This window comes from Podarcis tiliguerta (genome assembly GCF_965153285.1).
Source record: "Podarcis tiliguerta genome assembly, chromosome: 18".
Taxonomy (NCBI): Eukaryota; Metazoa; Chordata; class Lepidosauria; order Squamata; family Lacertidae; genus Podarcis; species Podarcis tiliguerta.
Window position 1 is genome coordinate 3,565,945 of NC_139551.1, and position 19,596 is coordinate 3,585,540.

General features: G+C 50.9%; 1 protein-coding gene across 2 annotated transcripts in view; it reads left to right on the forward strand.

The window, feature by feature from the left end:
• EFNA2 (ephrin A2) overlaps positions 1–19,596 on the forward strand; it is a 182,254-nt gene that overhangs the window by 155,869 nt on the left and 6,789 nt on the right. For both annotated transcript variants that reach the window (XM_083421970.1, XM_083421969.1), the window contains exon 4: positions 15,602–15,667. In XM_083421970.1, the coding sequence (XP_083278096.1) occupies positions 15,602–15,667 (66 nt within the window). The remainder of the gene's footprint in view (positions 1–15,601; positions 15,668–19,596) is intronic.

Below are 19,596 nucleotides of genomic sequence, written 5' to 3' on the forward strand. Positions count from 1 at the left end.
TTGGGCCTCCCCTTTGGCCTGATCCTCTGTGACATCAGAGCAGCTAAGCCAATAGCAGCTGGAGAGGCTGTGTGTCTCTTTGTGTGTGTTGCAATTTCCCTCACCCTCAGAGGTCTTTCAGTACCAGTAGGTCTTTCAGGAGTAGGGACACTTGTGGCGCTGTGGGTTAAACCACAGAGCCTAGGACTTGCCTGTCAGAAGGTTGGCGATTCGAATCCCCACAATGGGGTGAGCTCCCGTTGCTCGGTCCCTGCTCCTGCCCACCTAGCAGTTCGAAAGCACCTCAAAGTGCAAGTAGATCAATAGGTACCGCTCTGGCGGGAAGGTAAACGGCATTTCCGTGCGCTGCTCTGGTTCGCCAGAAGCGGCTTAGTCATGCTGGCCACATGACCCGGAAACTGTACGCTGGCTCCCTCGGCCAATAAAGCGAGATGAGCGCCGCAACCCCAGAGTCGGTCACGACTGGACCTAATGGTCAGGGGTCCCTTTACCTAGGTCTTTCAGGACCGGTGTTATATGGTCTTGGCGGCTGCTCCCAGTCACTAGTCTGGCCGCCGCATTCTGGATTAGTTGTAGTTTCCAGGTCACCTTCAAAGGTAGCCCCACATAAAGTGCATGGTAGTAGTCCAAGCGGGAGATAACCAGAGCATGCACCACTCTAGCCAGACAGTCTGTGGGCAAGGAGGGTCTCAGTCTGTGTACCAGATGCAGCTAGTAGACAGCTGCCCTGGACACAGAACTGACCTGTGCCTCCATGGACAGCTGTGAATGCTCTTGAATGTCAGTTGCTATAAACCACAGGGGGAGAGAGTTGTTCTGGGGCTCAGAACATGCTTGTGAGCTCCCCTTGTTGGCCACCCATGCTGGACGGGCCCGATCCACCAGGTCTCTCTCCTTACACTCCCCGAGCTCTTCCTCCAAGCTGCGTTTCGAAAATACAGCAAAATCGGAAGCGACAACAAAGCCAATTTAAGCGTCCTGATTGCACCGTCGATCCTAAACCAAAGGAATCTCAGGGACCAGTTTAATTAGCCGGCATGACTCTATTTAACCTCCGGCAGCGGCTCAGGAGCGCCGAACACCCAAAGTCCCAGCTGGCGGGGCCACATTCCACAGATAATAATGAAAATAAACCCATATGAGAGAGAGAGAGAGAGAGAGAGAGAGAGAGAGAGAGAGAGAGAGAGAAAGGCCCTTTGCAACTCATCCGTTTTCCCCTTGCAATCACGCCCATCGTGGCAGCTGGGGGAGGGGAGGGTGGTGGGACAGCAGTGCCAAAGATGATTCTGTTCCCAGACCATGTTTCAGCTTGTAAATGATTTGAACTCAGCCCTCCCGCCGGGACCTGTGGCCCGGCTCGGCTACCAGGGAGGAAAAATAATCAAACGCTCAAAATTAGCTTCCTGGACCACCCATTAAGAAAGCCCCTGATTTAAGAGTCTTCATTTATCTTCATTTTCTTTTCTGGTAAAGAAGGAAAGGGAGCAATGGCGAGAGAGGGAGAATCCTGGCTTGGGTCGGGTACAAGAGCATGCCTGAAAATGGCAAGGGCAAGAAACCTGGCCGTGAAAAGGCTTCTCGTGATTCGCTGTACCTGGGGAGTTTGGGACGCGGTTGGCGCTGTGGTCTAAACCACCGAACCTCTTTGTGATGGCCTGGGAATCTGACTCAGAAGCTGCACCTGAGGAGTCCCAGCCTGCACAGGAGTCCCCGCCTCCAGGGCCGGCTGAGCTGGGACAGGGCCTTGAATCTGAAGGGCCCACACCTGTGCCGGATCCTCAGGAGCAAACACCAGATGAATCCGCTCTGGCTCCGGAGGTGATTGAGGACCCATTGCCTGCAGGTGCTCCTCTCCTAGCTCTGTCAGGTGAAGGTGAGGCTGCCTCTGGGTCCGGTAACCCTCCAGCCTCTCCTGAGATGCAGAGGCTCAGGGCAGAGAGGCAGAGGGAACTGGGTTCTCTCAGGAGGCGTGCTCGCCTCCAGGCCAGGAGAGGTGGGTCACCTGTGGGCTGGGACCGCCCCTGGCCTCAGAGGAGATCAAAGCCAGTCAGCCCAGGCCCAGGTTGCGGGAGCAACGGCGTTGGAAACCTGCTTTTGCCAGTACCCAGACCTGTTATTCCGGAGTTCCCGATCACGCCCGGCTTCTTGCTTTGGACCCCGCTTCTCCCTTGGTGGACAGTCTCCAGACCCTCGGCCCAGGACCGGACTTTGACCACGCCTCACAGTAACCCGCCCCCCAGGACCAGCACACTCTTGGGCTTGTGTGTGATGGCCTGGGACTCAGTGTGCTGGTCCTGTGGGTTTCCATGAGGCGTGGTCTGAGTCCAGTCCAAGGTCGAGGGTACAGTATTGAGGCCGTCCGTCAAAGCTGAAGCTGGGTCCAAGGCAGAGAGTCGGGCGAGGTCAGGAGATCCGGCAGGACAGGGTGCAGGCAGGAACTGGCTACCAGCAACGTTGCTCCCGCAACCTGGGACTGGGGCTGGCTGGCTTTTATCTGCCCCGAGGCATAGGGCGGCCCCGGTCCACAGGTGACTCGCCTCTCCTGGCCTGGAGGCGAGCACTCCTCCTGAGAGAACTTAGTTCCCTCTGCCTCTCTGCCCTGAGCCTCTGTAGCTCAGGAGAGGCTGGAGGGTTCCCGGACCCAGAGGCAACCTCACCTTCCTCTGACGGGGCTGAGAGTGGAGCACCTGCAGGCAATGGGTCCTCCATCACTTCCGGAGCCAGAGCAGACTCACCTGCGGACCCAGCACAGGTGAGGACCCTTCAGGCTCAGGCCCCAGCCCCGGCTCAGCTGGTTCTGGAGGCGGGGACTCCTGTGCAGGCTGGGATTCCTCAGGTTCAGCCTCCGAGTCCGAATCCCAGGCCATCACACTCGGACTCGGAACCGGAGGAGTCTCGGTCTGCACCAGATCCTCTGCCTCAGGCGGCATTTGAACAGAGTCTGGGGCCTGATTCTGAAGAGCCCCAGTCTGCACAGGTTCCCCTGCAACAAGCACCAGCTGGGCCAAGTTAGGGGCCTGAGCCTGCCCTGCTCCAGATGCGGGGATGACTTCATTGCCTTCAGCTGGGCCATCACTTACAGCTGCTCCACTACCGGTTGGGTCAGGGGAGGCTGAGGTGGCCCCTGGGTCTAGGAACCCACCGACGTCTCCCGAGCTGCAGAGACTGAGGTCTGAGAGAAGGAGAGACCTGAGTACTTGCAGGAGGAGTGCTCACCTTCAGGCGAGACAGGGAGGTGAGTCACTGGGGGATCAGGACCGGCCGTTACCCCATCAAAGATAAAAGGCTGCCGGACCCTGCCCCAGGTTGTGGGAGCAACATTGCTGCTTGCTGGAACCCTGTGCCTGACCCAACCTGGTTTCCTGCCTTGGCCCTGTTGGACTGACTCCTCGTCGAATCCTTGGATTCGGGACCGAACCTGGACCGCGTTGCTCGGGTTAACCCCCAGGCCCAGCACATTGTGGATCGGGAGGTCGGCGGTTCGAATCCCCACGACGGAGTGAGCTGGTGGGCCTGTGGTTTCTCCTGCTTGCACTGCTGTGACATCAGAGCAGCTAAGCCAATAGGAGCCAAGGAAGCCATCTTTTTTCCCCCTCCCGACACAGGCCTGCTTGACATCGCAGCAGCTAAGCTAGTAACAGTCAGAGAGGATGTAACAGAGCTTAACGCAGGCCTACTGTGGCGTCGGCTAAGCCAATAAAGGCTGGAGGGGTTGTGGGATTTCCCTTGCTGGTAGCCTGCTGTGACATCAGAGCAGCTAAGCCAATAACGGTTAAGAGAGGTGAAGACGAGGGCAACCGAAACCATCAAGGGATTTTCAGTTCAGGGAAGTGGCAGCGGTGGAAGACGCCATAGTTGACAGCTATGCGGGGGGGAGGCAGTGGGCAGACACCATGGGGCCTGTGGGCGCCCAAGACGCATAGCTTGGGTGCGCTGAAGGCCCCGCGGTGAGTGCTGCCTGCCATTTTGTCACCCCCCCCCTTAGTGGGGATGCCCGGGGCAAGACCGCACCTACCGCACACCCCCTTTCTATGCCCCTGAGTGAAGATCCAGGGGAAATGATATGAAATTATTCCTGGCGTGGAGGAAGCAGAACGCGAGAACCTGTGGATGCCCAACAACAACAATAATTTATTATTTGTACCCCGCCCATCTGGCTGGGTTTCTCCAGCCACTCTGGGCGGCTTCCACAAAGACCAAAAATACACCAAGATGTCACACATAAAAAACTTCCCTGAACAGGGCTGCCTTCAGATGTCTTCTGAATGTCAGGTAGTTGTTTATCTCTTTGACATCTGGTGGGAGGGCGTTCCACAGGGTGGGCGCCACCACCGAGAAGGCCCTCTGCCTGGTTCCCTGTAGCTTTGCTTCTCGCAATGAGGGAACCGCCAGAAGGCCCTCGGCGCTGGACCTCAGCGTCCAGGCAGAACGATGGGGGTGGAGATGCTCCTTCACGTCTACTGGGCCGAGGCCGTTTATTGGAACATTGGAACTAAGCAGAACACTGAAAGATTCAAGGCAGAAACAAGGAAGTTCTTCTTCACGCAGCTCAGATTTCAACTGCGGAACTCCCTGCCACAAGAGGCAGGCATGGCCACCCACTTGGACGGCTTCAAAAGCAGGTTGGGCAAGGTTTTCAACGGCCAATGGGTCACGATGATGGACTAGCTGGGCCTCCCCTTTGGCAGGGCTCTCGCGTGACTCAGGCCTTCTGTGACATCAGAGCAGCTAAGCCAATAGCAGCCAGAGAGGTGGTGTGTCTCTTTGCGGGTGTTGTGATTTCCTTCACCTCGAGAGGTCCATGCCGATCTCCGTCTTGCAACCGCACGGCTTGGACCGGGCCCCGGCAAGGACAGAGATCGGGCCCCTTCGCGCTGTCAGTTTCAAGGTCAGCGCCGCGGAAAGGGGAAACTTAACATCACACGCTCCCGAGCCATCTCTTGAACCAGAAAGTTGCTCGCGGTTCCCCCCTCGCTGCAATCAATAAAGAAATGTTAAACTAATAATAACATTATTAATTAAAATCCACGACCCCAAAGCACTTCATGATAGCAAGCAACCCTCTCTCTCCCTCCGTCCGGAAGCGGGCAGGCGGAATTTATCTTTCTCAATATTTCCCCCCTCTCCTGCTCCAAAGCATCTGTTTCTCAACTTCCTTAATTTGCTCCTTTTATCTATATTAAATTACCATTTTCTCTCGTCGCACGCGGCCCGCTCCCCCCTTCTCCCTGTGTAAAATGTCACTTGGAAAATAACTACATTTACTACGACACGCTCTCTCTCTCTCTCTCTCTCTGTCCCTCTCACTCTCTCTTTTTAATGTCGTTAGGGAAAGATTACACAGGAGTAAATAGTGAAACTCATCACGGCGAAAGCCGGTTAGAATTCATGTCATGTGGAACATTACAAATTATGTTTCTTTGAGGGCACTGTATTTAGCAGACATGAAAGAACGAACTACCTCCTTCTGCAGCTTGCAAATTGGAATTCTATTAACCTTCCAGGAATCTAGATGAGCGTCCTGGCTATGCTCAACAGTTCTAGGTCAAGGTTAAACAACACTTTTGGGGGACCACAAAAGGGTCGCTTTTTGGCTTTTGAGATGTTCACTGCAGAGGGGCTGGAGGAGGGGGTTAGAGAGAGAGACCTACCCAGAACTGGAGGACCAGGGTGGGTGATGGACAGTGCCGGATTTAAGTAAAGGTAAAGGGACCCCTGACCATTAGGTCCAGTCGTGGCGGACTCTGGGGTTGCGGCGCTCATCTCGCTTTACTGGCCGAGGGAGCCGGCGTACAGCTTCTGGGTCATGTGGCCAGCAGGACTAAGCCGCTTCTGGCGAACCAGAGCAGTGCACGGAAACGCCGTTTGCCTTCCTGCCGGAGTGGTACCTATTGACCTACTTTGATGTGCTTTCGAACTGCTAGGTTGGCAGGAGCTGGGACCGAGCAATGGGAGCTCACCCCGTCATTGCGGGGATTCGAACCGCCGACCTTCTGATCGGCAAGTCCTAGGCTCAGTGGTTTAACCCACAGCACCACCCGCATCCCATGTGATAGATTTACGTATAAACAAGCTATAGCTTAGGGCCCCACTCTCTTGGGGGCCCCCCAAAGAAATTAAAGGGAGAAAAAATAATGGATGTACATTTCCAAAATATGAGATAAAAAACGAATAAAATAAAAGCCTCATGCAGCGACAGTGTTTTGTGTTGTGTAGGCTCCTAGGATGTAAGTCATGGGCCCTGCCTGCTAGCCTGCTCCCTAAAATATCGCTGGTTTGCTCCTTTGTATATATAGGGTGCCTGCATTCTTCATGGACTGGTTGCAGGGCAACATGTGCAAATGGCTTTAGATACCTATTAGGTCCATAAATGACCAGCCCTGAGTGCTCACTGGAAAGACAGATCCTGAAGCTGAGGCTCCAAGACTTTGGCCACCTCATGAGAAGAGAAGACTCCCCAGAAAAGACCCTGATGTTGGGAAAGATGGAGGGCACAAGGAGAAGGAGATGACGGAGGACGAGATGGTGGGACAGTGTTCTCGAAGCTACCAGCATGGGTTTGACCAAACCACAGGAGGCAGTGGAAGACAGGAGGGCCTGGCGTGCTCTGGTCCAGGGAGTCACAAAGAGGTGGACACGACTAAACAACATCAACACCTCGCAGGATTGTTGTAGGGGTTAAAAGGGGGGAGCCATGTACACCCCCTGGGTCTCCTTGGAGGAACAAAGGGAGGGCATAAATGTAATACAATAAATTTAGGTTTGGCTGAGAGATAGTGACTGGTCCCCAGGATTTGAAGAGGGTCCCGAGGGCCGTATAAAGCAGCTCAGAGGCCCGCATCTGGCCCCTGAGCCAGGGTTCTCCCACCAATCACTGATGCATTTAAAACAAAAACCGCCTTCAGTCTTCTTGGAGGCAGGAACTCTGCACACACTCAGAGGCACTCTGAGTTCGTCGACCAAAAGAATGGGAGACAGTTTCCTTGGTAAGGAAGACACGGGCGTGTTCGTAAAAATTGCCTGTTCATGTGCAAGGAGACCTTGATTCAATCTTGTTTGCCGACCCCCCCGCCAGCCCCCAGTCTAACTGCAATGTATAATTGGTTGGCCAATGTAACGTTGCCCGGGGGGGGGGGCGCCGGGCTGGAATTAGGTTTGGAAATTAAGCCCAAAATTCCAAAAGAATAAAGGGATGCAACAGGGGGGAAATCCATTTATCCCTTTTTTTTTTCTTTTCTCTCTCTCCCTCTTATTTTAATGATATGCAGACTAAGGATCCGTGAGCTATTTGTGTTGGAAATGCGGGCTTGGCCCTCACGCCAGCTCCTCGCACCCAGAGCGGTTTCCAAAAGGAAGCCCGCCCCCAATTTAAATAAATCCGCCATATGGATAATCCTATTGCATGCTAATAGAGGAGATTCGGTGCTCAGCGCACCAGGCCTCCTGCAGTCTGAATGGTCAGGTTGCAGCAAGCAGGACTTTTTAGTCCAGAGAAAAGGCAAGCGAGAGGCGAAGCAAGAGAAGTTTTGCGAAATGCATGATGTGGTGGGTGGAGAAAGAGAACAGAGAAAAGCTCCCCCCCCCCCCGTCTCTTGCAATACAGTGGTGGTTGTTGTTGTTTAGTCGTTTAGTCATGTCCGCCTCTTCATGACCCCTGGACCAGAGCACGCCAGGCACTCCTGTCTTCCACTGCCTCCCGCAGTTTGGTCAAACTCATGCTGGTAGCTTCGAGAACACTGTCCCACCATCTCGTCCTCTGTCGTCCCCTTCTCCTTGTGCCCTCCATCTTTCCCAACATCAGGGTCTTTCCCAGGGAGTCTTCTCTTCTCCTGAGGTGGCCAAAGTCTTGGAGCCTCAGGATCTGTCCTTCCAGTGAGCACTCAGGGCTGATTTCCTTCAGAATGGAGAGGTTTGATCTTCTTGCAGTCCATGGGACTCTCAAGAGTCTCCTCCAGCACCAGAATTCAAAAGCATCCATTCTTCGGCGATCAGCCTTCTTTATGGTCCAGCTTTCACTTCCATACATCACTACTGGGAAAACCATAGCTTTTACTATACGGGCCTTAATACAGTGGTACCTCAGGTTAAGTGCGTAATTCGTTCCAGAGGTCCATACTTAACCTGAAACTGTTCTTAACCTGAAGCACCACTTTAGCTAATGGGGGCTCCTGCTGCTGCCGCGCCACCAGAGCATGATTTCTGTTCTCATCCTGAAGCAAAGTTCTTAACCTGAAGCACTATTTCTGGGTTAGCGGAGTCTGTAACCCAAAGCGTATGTAACCTGAAGCGTATGTAACCCGAGGTACCACTGTACTAGAACTCGGGGAACATCCGATGATGTTGAGGGCTGGAAGATTCAGGGCAGCTAAAAAATAAAGGACTTCTTCACGTGGCGCAGAGTTAAACTGTGGAACTCACCGCCACAGCAGGCCACTGACTTGAATCGCTTTAAAAGACGATTAGGCAATTCACAGGAGGAAGCTAGCAATGGCTATTAGCTATGATCAGAGGCAGAAAAGTTCTAGAGCTTTTTGCTTGGGGGTGGGCAAAGTCACTGAGCTTTCCTGCCCACAATTTTGCAAATTCGCAAAAGCAAAAGAAGGGAGTTTTTTAAGCCAGAAGCAAAGCTGCCACAATGGGTTGAAATACGTCCAGATTTTCCTGGACATTTTTTAAAAAGAGTGATTTCAGCCCAGACACTGCTTCCGACAGCAGTATTCCGGGAAATTCCAGGCGTATGGCAACCCTAACAAAAACAATAACTTTTTTTGGGGGGGGGGGAAGCAAAGTCTTTCGCACACACAGCTTTCCAACCTCCAAAACAGTCCAATGTGGTTGAAAGATGCTTGCAGGTCTGAGGACTGGAGGGAAAGGGCTTCGTGGAGAACGGTTCGGGGGTTTATTTGCGAAATATAATCCTGGGAGACACGGGTGGCGCGGTGGGTTAAACCACAGAGCCTAGGACTTGCCGATCAGAAGGTCGGCGGTTCGAATCCCCGCAATGACGGCGTGAGCTCCCGTTGCTCGGTCCCTGCTCCTGCCAACCTAGCAGTTCGAAAGCACGTCAAAGTGCAAGTAGATCAATAGGTACCGCTCTGGCAGGAAGGTAAACGGCGTTTCTGTGTGCTGCTCTGGTTCGCCAGAAGGGGCTTAGTCCTGCTGGCCACATGACCCGGAAGCTGTACGCCGGCTCCCTCGGCCAGTAAAGCGAGATGAGCGCCGCAACCCCAGAGTCGGCCACAACTGGACCTAATGGCCAGGGGTCCCTTTAGCTTTTATCCTGGGAGAGGGTTTCAGCCAGCCAGCCATAAATCAGGAATCGCTGCCCGTTTTCTTCCCCCCTTATTTTAAAGGTTTCTCAGCAGCGTGCCCGCCTTTCGCACTCGGGCCTCGCTCCGGGAGACGGGTGCCCCCCTCTCCCCGTGGCGGGATATGCAGATGGAGGGGGTGTGGCTATGCAAACGAGGGCATTCTCCGCTCTTCAATGGCTCCCCATTGAGGAGCGCGCTCTCTCGAGCTGACAAAAGGTGACATCAGCGCTCCATTGTCGGGTTTTCTTGTCCGGGAGACAATATCGCTCCTCTGAGCCCCCCCGGGGTTGGGAGCATGTAGATGAGAAGCGATGGGAAGAGAGGGAGGCGGGGAGGGGAATTAAAATGGAGCTCTCGACATTGTTGCCATCAATATCTCAGCAAGCCTCTGGGAACAATATTGAAATCCCCTGGGAACAGGGCTGCTATGGAATGTCAGCTCGGCAGAAACCGGCCCTCTGTTCAGAAAAAAGGTCTTTCCCTGACATCCTTTAAGGACGCAGCTATTTCCATTTATTCAGAATACTCTTTACGCCCCGCCGTCATCCCCCTGAGGAGATCGGGCCGACACGCATTTAAATCAAAAAAGTGGTTTTTAAAACCCGAGCATGCGAAGCTTAGCACCACGGACAGAATCTCCCGCAGATCTTAAGAACTTCTTGAACTACCCTGAACCTGGCACTGCCGCATAAATCCCTGTTGTGCATCTGCAACAAACTGACGTAAGCTTTGGAACTTCCTGCCACTTGACACCGAACTCTTTCTTACCTGTTAAAAACATTTTTTTTTTCGACAAAATGCCAGCGTGTTTTTAGTTTACTGCTGGCTTTAATTCTTTGAATATTTAAACACACACGCATCTTCTTCCTCACATCTTCTTCTGTTTTATTCCATTTTAAACATTATTGCAAAACAATTTACATATAAAACACAAAGAGAATACCTCAACGACAACTAGACATTAACTAAGAACACATCATCTAACATCGTAATTTTTTTATTATTATCGCTTCCTGGCTACTTTTTTTGCATCAAACGTCACCCTGTTTCCCCTCTTCCAAACATATGTGATTTTAGCAGGCAGAGAAGTGGAGGAATGACTCGTGATTCCTGCATTTTCCTGGTTCAGAAAATCCACAAACCGCTCTGTGTTAATTCCTGGACGAAGATATGGGTTGTGAACAGAAGGAGCGGTTTAGAAACTTGAAAACGTTGTCCAGAAAGCACAAAACCTACATGTTGTTTGCTTTGGTGAAAATATTATCTTTTTAAAAAAAGATTGAGAACCCCCAATCATTAGATCCCCATCCAAACACTTAACGTGTGTATCTGTAAATAGAAAGATATTGCAAAAATCCAAACGCTATCCAAACCTCGCAGCAAATATATCCTTTCAAAGGCTCCCCCTTTTGAATTCCCAGCTCACTTGTTTTCGTCCTCCTGGTTGCAAGAGGTGGATAAGTCTCTTTATTTGATCAAATCAAGTCTTCATTGTTTTCAACAAGGACCAGCATTTAAGAAGCAAAAACATTTTTGGTTAGACGAGCCTGCCCAAATGTTAAGTCAATGTGAGTTTTAATCTGGTTTTTTTTAAAAAAGCTTATTGTTCTTTCAACCTCGAGAATTATTGTTTTATATTTTTTTGTAAACCGCTTTGGAGTTTGTCTGTATTTTTACAATCCAGAGCAGCATATTCCTGCCTTGCAGAGCGTTGGGTCCCTTCCAACTCTGCGATTTTATGATTCTAGATAAGTTTCAAATAAAACCCAGAACCACGTCGAACACATTATCCAATGAAATGAAATAAAGCAGGACAGAGCAGATTTAAATTAAGAGTTTTTGAGTCCCGTCGTGAACTCCACAAAGGAAACTTTCAAGATACGCGAGGTCAGGTTCCTGGTGGGTTTTGCTAATGCAGTTCTTCGCGATACACAGGTGAAACTCGAAAAATTAGAATATCGTGGGAAAGTTTGTTGATTTCAGGAATTCAACTTGAATGGTGAAACTATGAGATCGACTCGTGACATGCAAAGCGCGACGTGCTTCTACTTCTCAGAGGTCCAATCTTGCTCGATTTGCAATCCTTGTTTCGCTGATTTCCTTGAATATTCTAATTTTCTAAGATGGTTAATTTGGGGTTTTCACCAGCTGTACGCTATGATCATGGCAATGATCACAAATCAAGACTTGACATATCTCGCTTTGCATGTCACGAGTCTATATCATATATTATTAGTTTCACCTTTGAAGTTCCTGAAATCAAGGAACTTTTCCATGATATTCTAATTTTTCGAGTTTCACCTGTAGAACAAATCAAGGCTTGACATATCTCGCTTTGCATGTCACGAGTCTATATCATATATTAGTTTCACCTTTCCAGCTGAATTCCTGAAATCAAGGAACTTTCCCACGATATTCTAATTTTTCGAGTTTCACCTGTAACTATTTTAAAAATCTGATTCTTCATTTCTTTAACGCCTCTCCATTCAGAAGGAGCGTTAAGCAGGAGATGTAGATGAGTAGAGGCCAGTTGCCCGGATAAGCAATGCTCTTAAATCGGTGTCTGAACGTGGTGTTAACACGAATTTTCGGTGACCCTTCCGAGCAAAGGCCTTTTCTTCAAACAGGATGTCCCCCGCCTGGCTCCCAAGTCGGGACTGTCAAGGCCGATCCGTTTCAGGGACAGAAGGAAAATCCACCTTGTCAAATTTAGGCCTCCCCAAAAGTGCTTTTCACACGCACCTTTTCTTTCCGCCCCTCAGCCGAACTGCCCATCCTAATCCGGGACAATTTCATGCCTCAGAGAGTTCCCACCCACCACCCTGAGCTTTTAATTGCAAACTTTTTTGCTCTTTCTCTCAAACCCACCCAGCCTCCTCCTCCTCCTCCTCTCTTCGCCCGCCTCTCCAGACTTATCTGCAGAGCGCCGTCGAAAGCGTATCATTTGCCTTGTCAGGCTTTTATCGGGGGAAATCCGAACATGTCCGAGGATGTACGGCAGAGAAAAGCGCCCCGCTTGGGGGTCGGACAACTTTTGACATCAGTTTGATCAAAGATGCGGTATTAAAAGCCGGAGCTTTTGTGCGCGGGGATCGCCCCCCTCCCAAAATCGCCCGGCTAAAGAAACGGAGGAAGCACCTCGGAGATGGTTAAGCTTCTTAGCAGGGGCTGGGCGACATCTGTGGGTCAAACGGCAATCGGCGCGAGGTCTTTCCCATGGGGGGGGGGACACATCTGGTAGGCTGCAGTGAGAATAGGATGCTGGACTCAGCCTCAACCCAGAGGCCAAGCTCTTCCAGTGCTCCTGTGTGTGGGAATGTTAAGGGTAGCAGGAACAGATATATTGGCAATACCAGATTTACATACAGTGGTACCTCTGGTTAATAACTTACCATATTTTTTGCTTTATAAGACTCACTTTTTCCCTCCTAAAAAGTAAGTGGAAATGTGTGTGTGCGTCTTATGGAGCGAATGCAGGCTGCACAGCTATCCCAGAAGCCAGAACAGCGAGAGGGATTGCTGCTTTCACTGCGCAGCGATCCCTCTTGCTGTTCTGGCTTCTGAGATTCAGAATATTTTTTTCCTTGTTTTCCTCCTCCAAAAACTAGGTGCGTCTTGTGGTCTGGTGCATCTTATAGAGCGAAAAATACGGTAATTCATTCTGGAGGTCCGTTCTTAACCTGAAACTGTTCTTAACCTGAAGCACCACTTTAGCTAATGGGGCCTTCCGCTGCTGCCGCGCGATTTCTGTTCTCATCCTGAAGCAAAGTTCTTAACCCGAGGTACTATTTATAGGTTAGCAGAGTCTGTAACCTGAAGCGTCTGTAACCCGAGGAACCACTGTATAAGCTAAACAAGCTATAGCTTAGGGCCCCACCCTCTTCGGGGCCCCCAAAAAAATTAAAGGGGAAAAAACTGGATGTACATTTCCAAAACATAAGATAAAAAACAAATAAAATAAAACCGACATACAGCAACAGTGTTTTGTGTTTTGTAAGCTCCTAGGATGTAAGTCATGGACCCTGCCTGCTTGCCTGCTCCCTAAAATATCACTGGTTTGCTCATTTCTTTGTATAGGGTGCCTACATTCTGCATGTGCAAATGGCTTGAGATACCTATTAGGTCCATAAATTACCATACATTCAGCACACAAAAACAGTGACAATTTGTTGTTGACAAAGGACAGCTGGACATATGAAGGGCCCCATTACCTTCAGTAGCTGAGGGCCTCATCAAACCTAAATCTGGCCCTGGGTGGGTGGGATGCAAACCCTGGTCTCCCAGGCCTTAGTCTGACACTCTAACCACTACATCGCGCCAATACACGTTGACAATGAATGAGTCTTGTCGCAGCCACACTAAACGATTGAGTTCTTACAGATTCAGTGTGGATATTATGTGGCACCTTTGGGGATGTGGGTGGCGCTGTGGTCTAAACCACTGAGCCTCTTGGGCTTGCCAATCAGAAGGTCGGTGGTTCGAATCCCCGCGATGACGGGGTGAGCTCCCGTTGCTCGGTCCCAGCTCCTGCCAACCTAGCAGTTCGAAAGCATGCCAGTGCAAGTAGATCAATAGGTACCACTCCGGCGGGAAGGTAAATGGTGTTTCCATGCGCTCTGGCTTCCTTCACAGTGTCCCATTCCACCAGAAGCAGTTTAGTCCTGCTGGCCACATGACCCAGGAACCTGACTGTGGATAAACGCCGGCTCCCTCAGACTGAAAGCAAGATGAGCGCCGCAACCCCATAGCTGCCTTTGACCGGACATAACCGTCCAGGGGTCCTTTACCTTTACCCACGTGGCACCTGCAGAAGGGCCAATTCTGCCAAACAGGGATACCAGGGTTCAGGAGTCCCCTAGGTTTTCCAGAGCTTTGCACAGCGATAGGTAAAGGTAAAGGGACCCCTGACCATTAGGTCCAGTCGTGGCCGACTCTGGGGTTGCGGCGCTCATCTCGCTTTACTGGCCGAGGGAGCCAGTGTACAGCTTCCGGGTCATGAGGCCAGCAGGACTAAGCCGCTTCTGGCGAACCAGAGCAGCGCATGGAAACGCCGTTTACCTTCCCGCTGGAGCGGTACCTATTTATCTACTTGCACTTTGACATGCTTTCGAACTGCTAGGTTGGCAGGAGCAGGGACCGAGCAACGGGAGCTCACCCCGTCACGGGGATTCGAACCGCCGACCTTCTGATCAGCAAGTCCTAGGCTCTGTGGTCTAACCCACAGCACCACCCGCGTCCCTTTTGCACATCGATGCAAGGATCTTGAACACGACTCGGTAGTAGGTGCAGTCTGACTCCTGCATTTCCCCCCAGCCAGGGTGTCTGAACCAGGTCCGAGGGCGGCCCCACCAAATGTACATTACAGTAGTCCAGCCTCAAAGTTACCAATCCATGGATTGTAACGGCAAGGCTGTCTCTGTTCAGGGATGAAAAGGGAACTTACTGGAAATGGCTACCTTGGGTCCATGAATTTAAAGCGGCTGACTCTTGAGTAGGGCCTCTGTCGGAGACAGCCCTACACGAATCGCCCAGCGAGGGCAGCCTGCCCTGAAACACGGTCTATTTGAGCAAAATGAAAAAGAGTGTGGAAGGGAAACAATTGACCCCATTGCACTGTTTGTGTTCATGGTGCAAAATTCATGAAGGAAGCTGTCAGGGAACTGGCATCAGTGCCGGAGGGAGAGAGCAAAATCCAGAGGGATTCCGGAGAGCGTCCCGGGATTGGGAGAGGCAGCCCATCTTCTGGGGAAGAGAATCAGCGTAGCACCAGTGGAGAAGGGGGGCAGATGGGGGAAGCGGCGAGGCGGTCCCATGACTCCTTGCCGGGGACCAGCGGGGAGAGTAGAGGTCCTCCGCTGCCTACGCCCTCCTTGCGCAGAAGGCTTTCGCGCAGAGAGAGTAGGAGGAGACTAGGCGTCAAAGAGCTTCTTTGCTGGAAGAAGTTTAAGAAACGCCCACTGACGGATTCTGCCAGCGATTGAGACAGCCACGGGTGAGTGGCTGTCCGGACAGAAAAGGTTCACTCAGGCAATCCAGCCAGGTGTTTGCACCGGCTTACGCACGAGCAACCCCTAGAACCATTACAGAAGCCAAACCATGACAATGTTGGTGTCATTTTGGGCTATAGGGTTCTGAAACAGAGCAGGGATTTAAGAACAGGGGCTTCAGAAATAACCCTATAAATCTGCCCTTTTTGGAAATGTGTAAAATTGAAACTTTATGTAGGACACATGTGGGGTTTTTTGGTGATGACTTTCTTTCTCTCCTCTCCCTCCTTTTGTCTCTTGCAGCGGCAACGCCTCCGAACTTGGTCGACAAGCCCTGCTTAAAGCTGAAGGTTTACGTCCGGCCGACAAGTAAGTGACGTCTCAGGACACCGGAAAGATCCTCTGCAGGTTCCGGGGTGCCATTTTGGCAAATCCCAGGGTGCAAATTTGCTCACAAACACATACCCATCTGGGCTTCTCAATTCAGGGATCAGGTCTCTGCGAATCCCAGCCAGGGCAGGATTAGTGGCGTAGAAACCATGTCGAAATACATTCTGGAACTCACCATTTGAGAGAAAACACTTTTCAGAGCGCATGTTTTTTTAGGGGGAGGGTGGACGACGGTTAAGAAATGCAGGGTTTCGTCAATTATTATTTTATCCCCTCCCTGCGAGAAGCCAAGTTACAGGGAACCAGGCAGAGGGCCTTCTCGGTGGTGGCACCCTCCCTGTGGAACGCCCTCCCACCAGATGTCAAAGCGAACAACAACTATCAGACTACTGCCATGTGCTCTATGTGGGGCTACCTTTGAAGGAAACTACAACTAATTCAGAATGCGGCAGCTAGACTGGTGCCTGGGAGTGGCCACCAAGACCACAAAACACTGGTCTTGAAAGACCTACATTGGCTTCTGGGATGTTTCTGAGCACAATTCAAAGTGTTGATGCTGACCTTTCAAGCCCTCAACGACCTTGGCCCAGTATCCCTGAAGGAGCGTCTCCACCTCCATCGTCCAGCCCAGACACTGAGGTCCAGCTCCAAGGGCCTTCTGGCAGTTCCCTCCCTGCAAAAAGTGAGGTTACAGGGAACCAGGCAGAGGGACTTCTCGGTGGTGGCACCCGCCCTGCAGAACGCCCTCCCAGCAGATGTCAAAGCAAACAACAACTACCAGACTTTTAGAAGACATCTGAAGGCAGCCCTGTTTAGGGAAGCGTTTAATGTTTAATAGGTTATTGTATTTTAGTGTTTTGTTGGAAGCCGCCCAGAGTGGCTGGGGAAACCTAGTCAGATGGGTGGGGTTTAAATAATAAATTATTATTATTATTATTATTATTATTATTATTATTATTATTATTATTATCATCATCATCATCATCTTTATATACCGTCTCTCTCTCTGCTGGGGGAGCTGTGAAGCAGACAAGAAACTCAGCAATACTATGTTTGTAGAGGACTTGGGTCTTTGGGTGGCTGTCAGACCTGAGCACTTTCTGAGAATCACAGACCTATAGAGTTGGAAGGGCCCTCTTGAGTCATCTAGTCCAACCCCCTAGGAATCTCAGCTAAAGCATCCACGACAGAGGACCATCCAACCTCTGCTTGAAAACCACCAGGGAAGGAGAGTCCACAACCTCCCGAGGGAGAACGTTCCACTAGCTCTTACTGTCAGAAAGTGATTCCTGATGTTCAGTCGGAAAGTCCTTTGTCGTAACTTGAATCCATCGGTTCGGCTCTTTTCCTCAAGAGCACCCGAAAACAAGCTCGCTCCATCTTCCACGTGGCAGCCTATTGGAAGATGGCCATCATATCCCCTCTCAGTCTCTAAAGATACCCAGTGTAATGGTTCTAGGGGTTGCTCGTGCGTAAGCCGGTGCTTATCTCCCCGGCTGGGTGCAAACACCTAGCTGGGTTGCCTAAATAAACCTTTTCTGTCCGGACAGCCACTCACCCGCGGCTGACTCAATCGCTGGCAGAATCCGTCAGTTGGCGTTTCTTAAACTTCTTCCAGCAAAGAAGCTCTTTGACGCCTAGTCTTCTCCTACTCTCTCTGCGCGAAAGCCTTCTGCGCAAGGAGGGCATAGGCAGCGGAGGACCCCTATTCTCCCCGCTGGTCCCAGGCAAGGAGTCATGGGACCGCCTCGCCGCTTCCCCCATCTGCCCCCCTTCTCCACTGGTGCTACGCTGATTCTCTTCCCCAGAAGATGGGCTGCTTCTCCCAACCCCTGGACGCTCTCTGGAATCCCTCTGGCTTTTGCTCTCTCCCTCCGGGACTGATGGCAGTTCCCTGACACCCAGCTCCTTCAACCGTTCTTCATCAGGCTTGGCTTCCAAACCCTTGATCATCTTGGTCACCCTCCTCTGCACACCTTCCAAGCTTGTCAACCTCCTCCTTAAATTGTGGCGCCCAGAAGTGGGAACAGGACTCCAGGTGTGGTCTGAGGAAGGCAGAATAGAGTGGGACTATGACTTCCCTTAGGGACGGGGGTGGCGCTGTGGGTTAAACCACAGAGCCTAGGACGTGCCGATCAGAAGGTTGGGGGTTCGAATCCCCGCAATGACGGGGTGAGCTCCCGTTGCTCGGTCCCTGCTCCTGCCAAGCTAGCAGTTCGAAAGCACATCAAAGTGCAAGTAGATAAATAGGTACCCCTCCGGCGGGAAGGTAAACGGCGTTTCCGTGAGCTGCTCTGATTCTCCAGAAGCGGCTTAGTCCTGCTGGCCACATGACCCGGAAGCTGTACGCCGGCTCCCTCGGCCAGTAAAGCGAGATGAGCGCGCAACCCCAGAGTCGGTCATGACTGGACCTAATGGTCAGGGGTCCCTTTACCTTTACCTATGACTTCCCTTGATCTGGACACTAGATTTCTGTTTGATGCCGCCTAGAACAGCGTTAGCCTTTTTTGGTGCTGTATCACATGGCTGACTCGCACTCTATCCCCTGAATATCTGGTCCGTTTTTTGCTGTTGTTGCTGTAAAGTGGTTCCTTGGTTCTCAAGCTTAATCCGTTCCGGAAGTCCGTTCCAAAACCAAAGCGTTCCAAAACCAAGGCACGCTTTCCCACAGAAAGCAATGCAAAACGGATTAATCAGTTCCTGAAACAGCAATTGAACAGGAATTTTACTATCTATCGAGACTGTTGATCCATAAAATGAAAGCAATGATCAATGTACTGTACTATAAAATAAGTAAGATAGTGTTGTAGATTTAAAAGATAAAAATAATTACCTGCGCTGATGATCGTCAAAAAAACAAATGAACCGAAAAAGCCACAAAAACGCAAAATAAATGGCAAAAAACAAAAGCGCCAAACTTAATCTGTTCCGGAAGCCTGTTTGACTTCCGAAATGATCAAAAACAAAGGCGCGGCTTCTGATTGGTGCAGGCGCCCTGGAAACAATAGCCGACAGCCGCATCGGATGTTCGGCTTCCAAAAAACGTTCGAAAACCGGAATACTTACTTCTGGGTTTTCGGCATTTGGGAACCAAGGCATTTGAGAACCAAGGCGTTTGAGAACCAAGGCGTTTGAGAACCAAGGCGTTTGAGAACCAAGGCATTTGGGAACCAAGGTCCCACTGTATGTCCATAGTAATGGCGACGATGCAAAACCTTTTCCAGGGAAACTGGAAGAGCAAACCTTTCCTTCCGCATGTTGTCCCTGTGAGATCAAATCAGTGAAAGGCCTTTTAAACCCCACCCCCATCTGCACCAACCTTCACCCCACTCTTTCTAAACCCACTTCAACCGCTGGCTTTCTTGGCGGCGGGTGAAATGCCAGGCGCAGGGGGTGCTTTTGGCCTGAGAAAATAGCACCCGAGCGCCACTCAGGTCTCCGACAAATTATCTTCGGTTCTGCTCTGGGGCTGGAAGAAAGAGGGAAATAAAATAAATCTAGATTGATGCCTGCTTGGTACATAACCCCACAGGGCTGCTTTTGTTTTCGCAGAGAGGGGGGAAAAGAGAGCAAATTATTTTAGGGGGTTTTTTTGTTTTTCCTTCCCTCTTTTCTTTTTCGTAAAAAGGCCAGCCTCCAGCTCTCCGTACAGGGGAGTTCCCCCCCCCCACTTCCCCCGAATCAAATAGGCGCAGCTGTTTTGGAGAAAAAAGAAAACACAAATTAATAATTTTCTCCTCCTGTTAACGTATAATTAGTATTTGGCCACAGCTCTTCCCAGGGAGCAGGTAGAAAAAGAGTCAGAAATGTCAGAGTCTAAAGGGATATTGTAAGGGCTTGTTTTTCCCTTTCCTTGTTTCATGTGTGTGTGTGTGTGTGTGATGGAGGCAGCTTTTAAAGAAAACAAG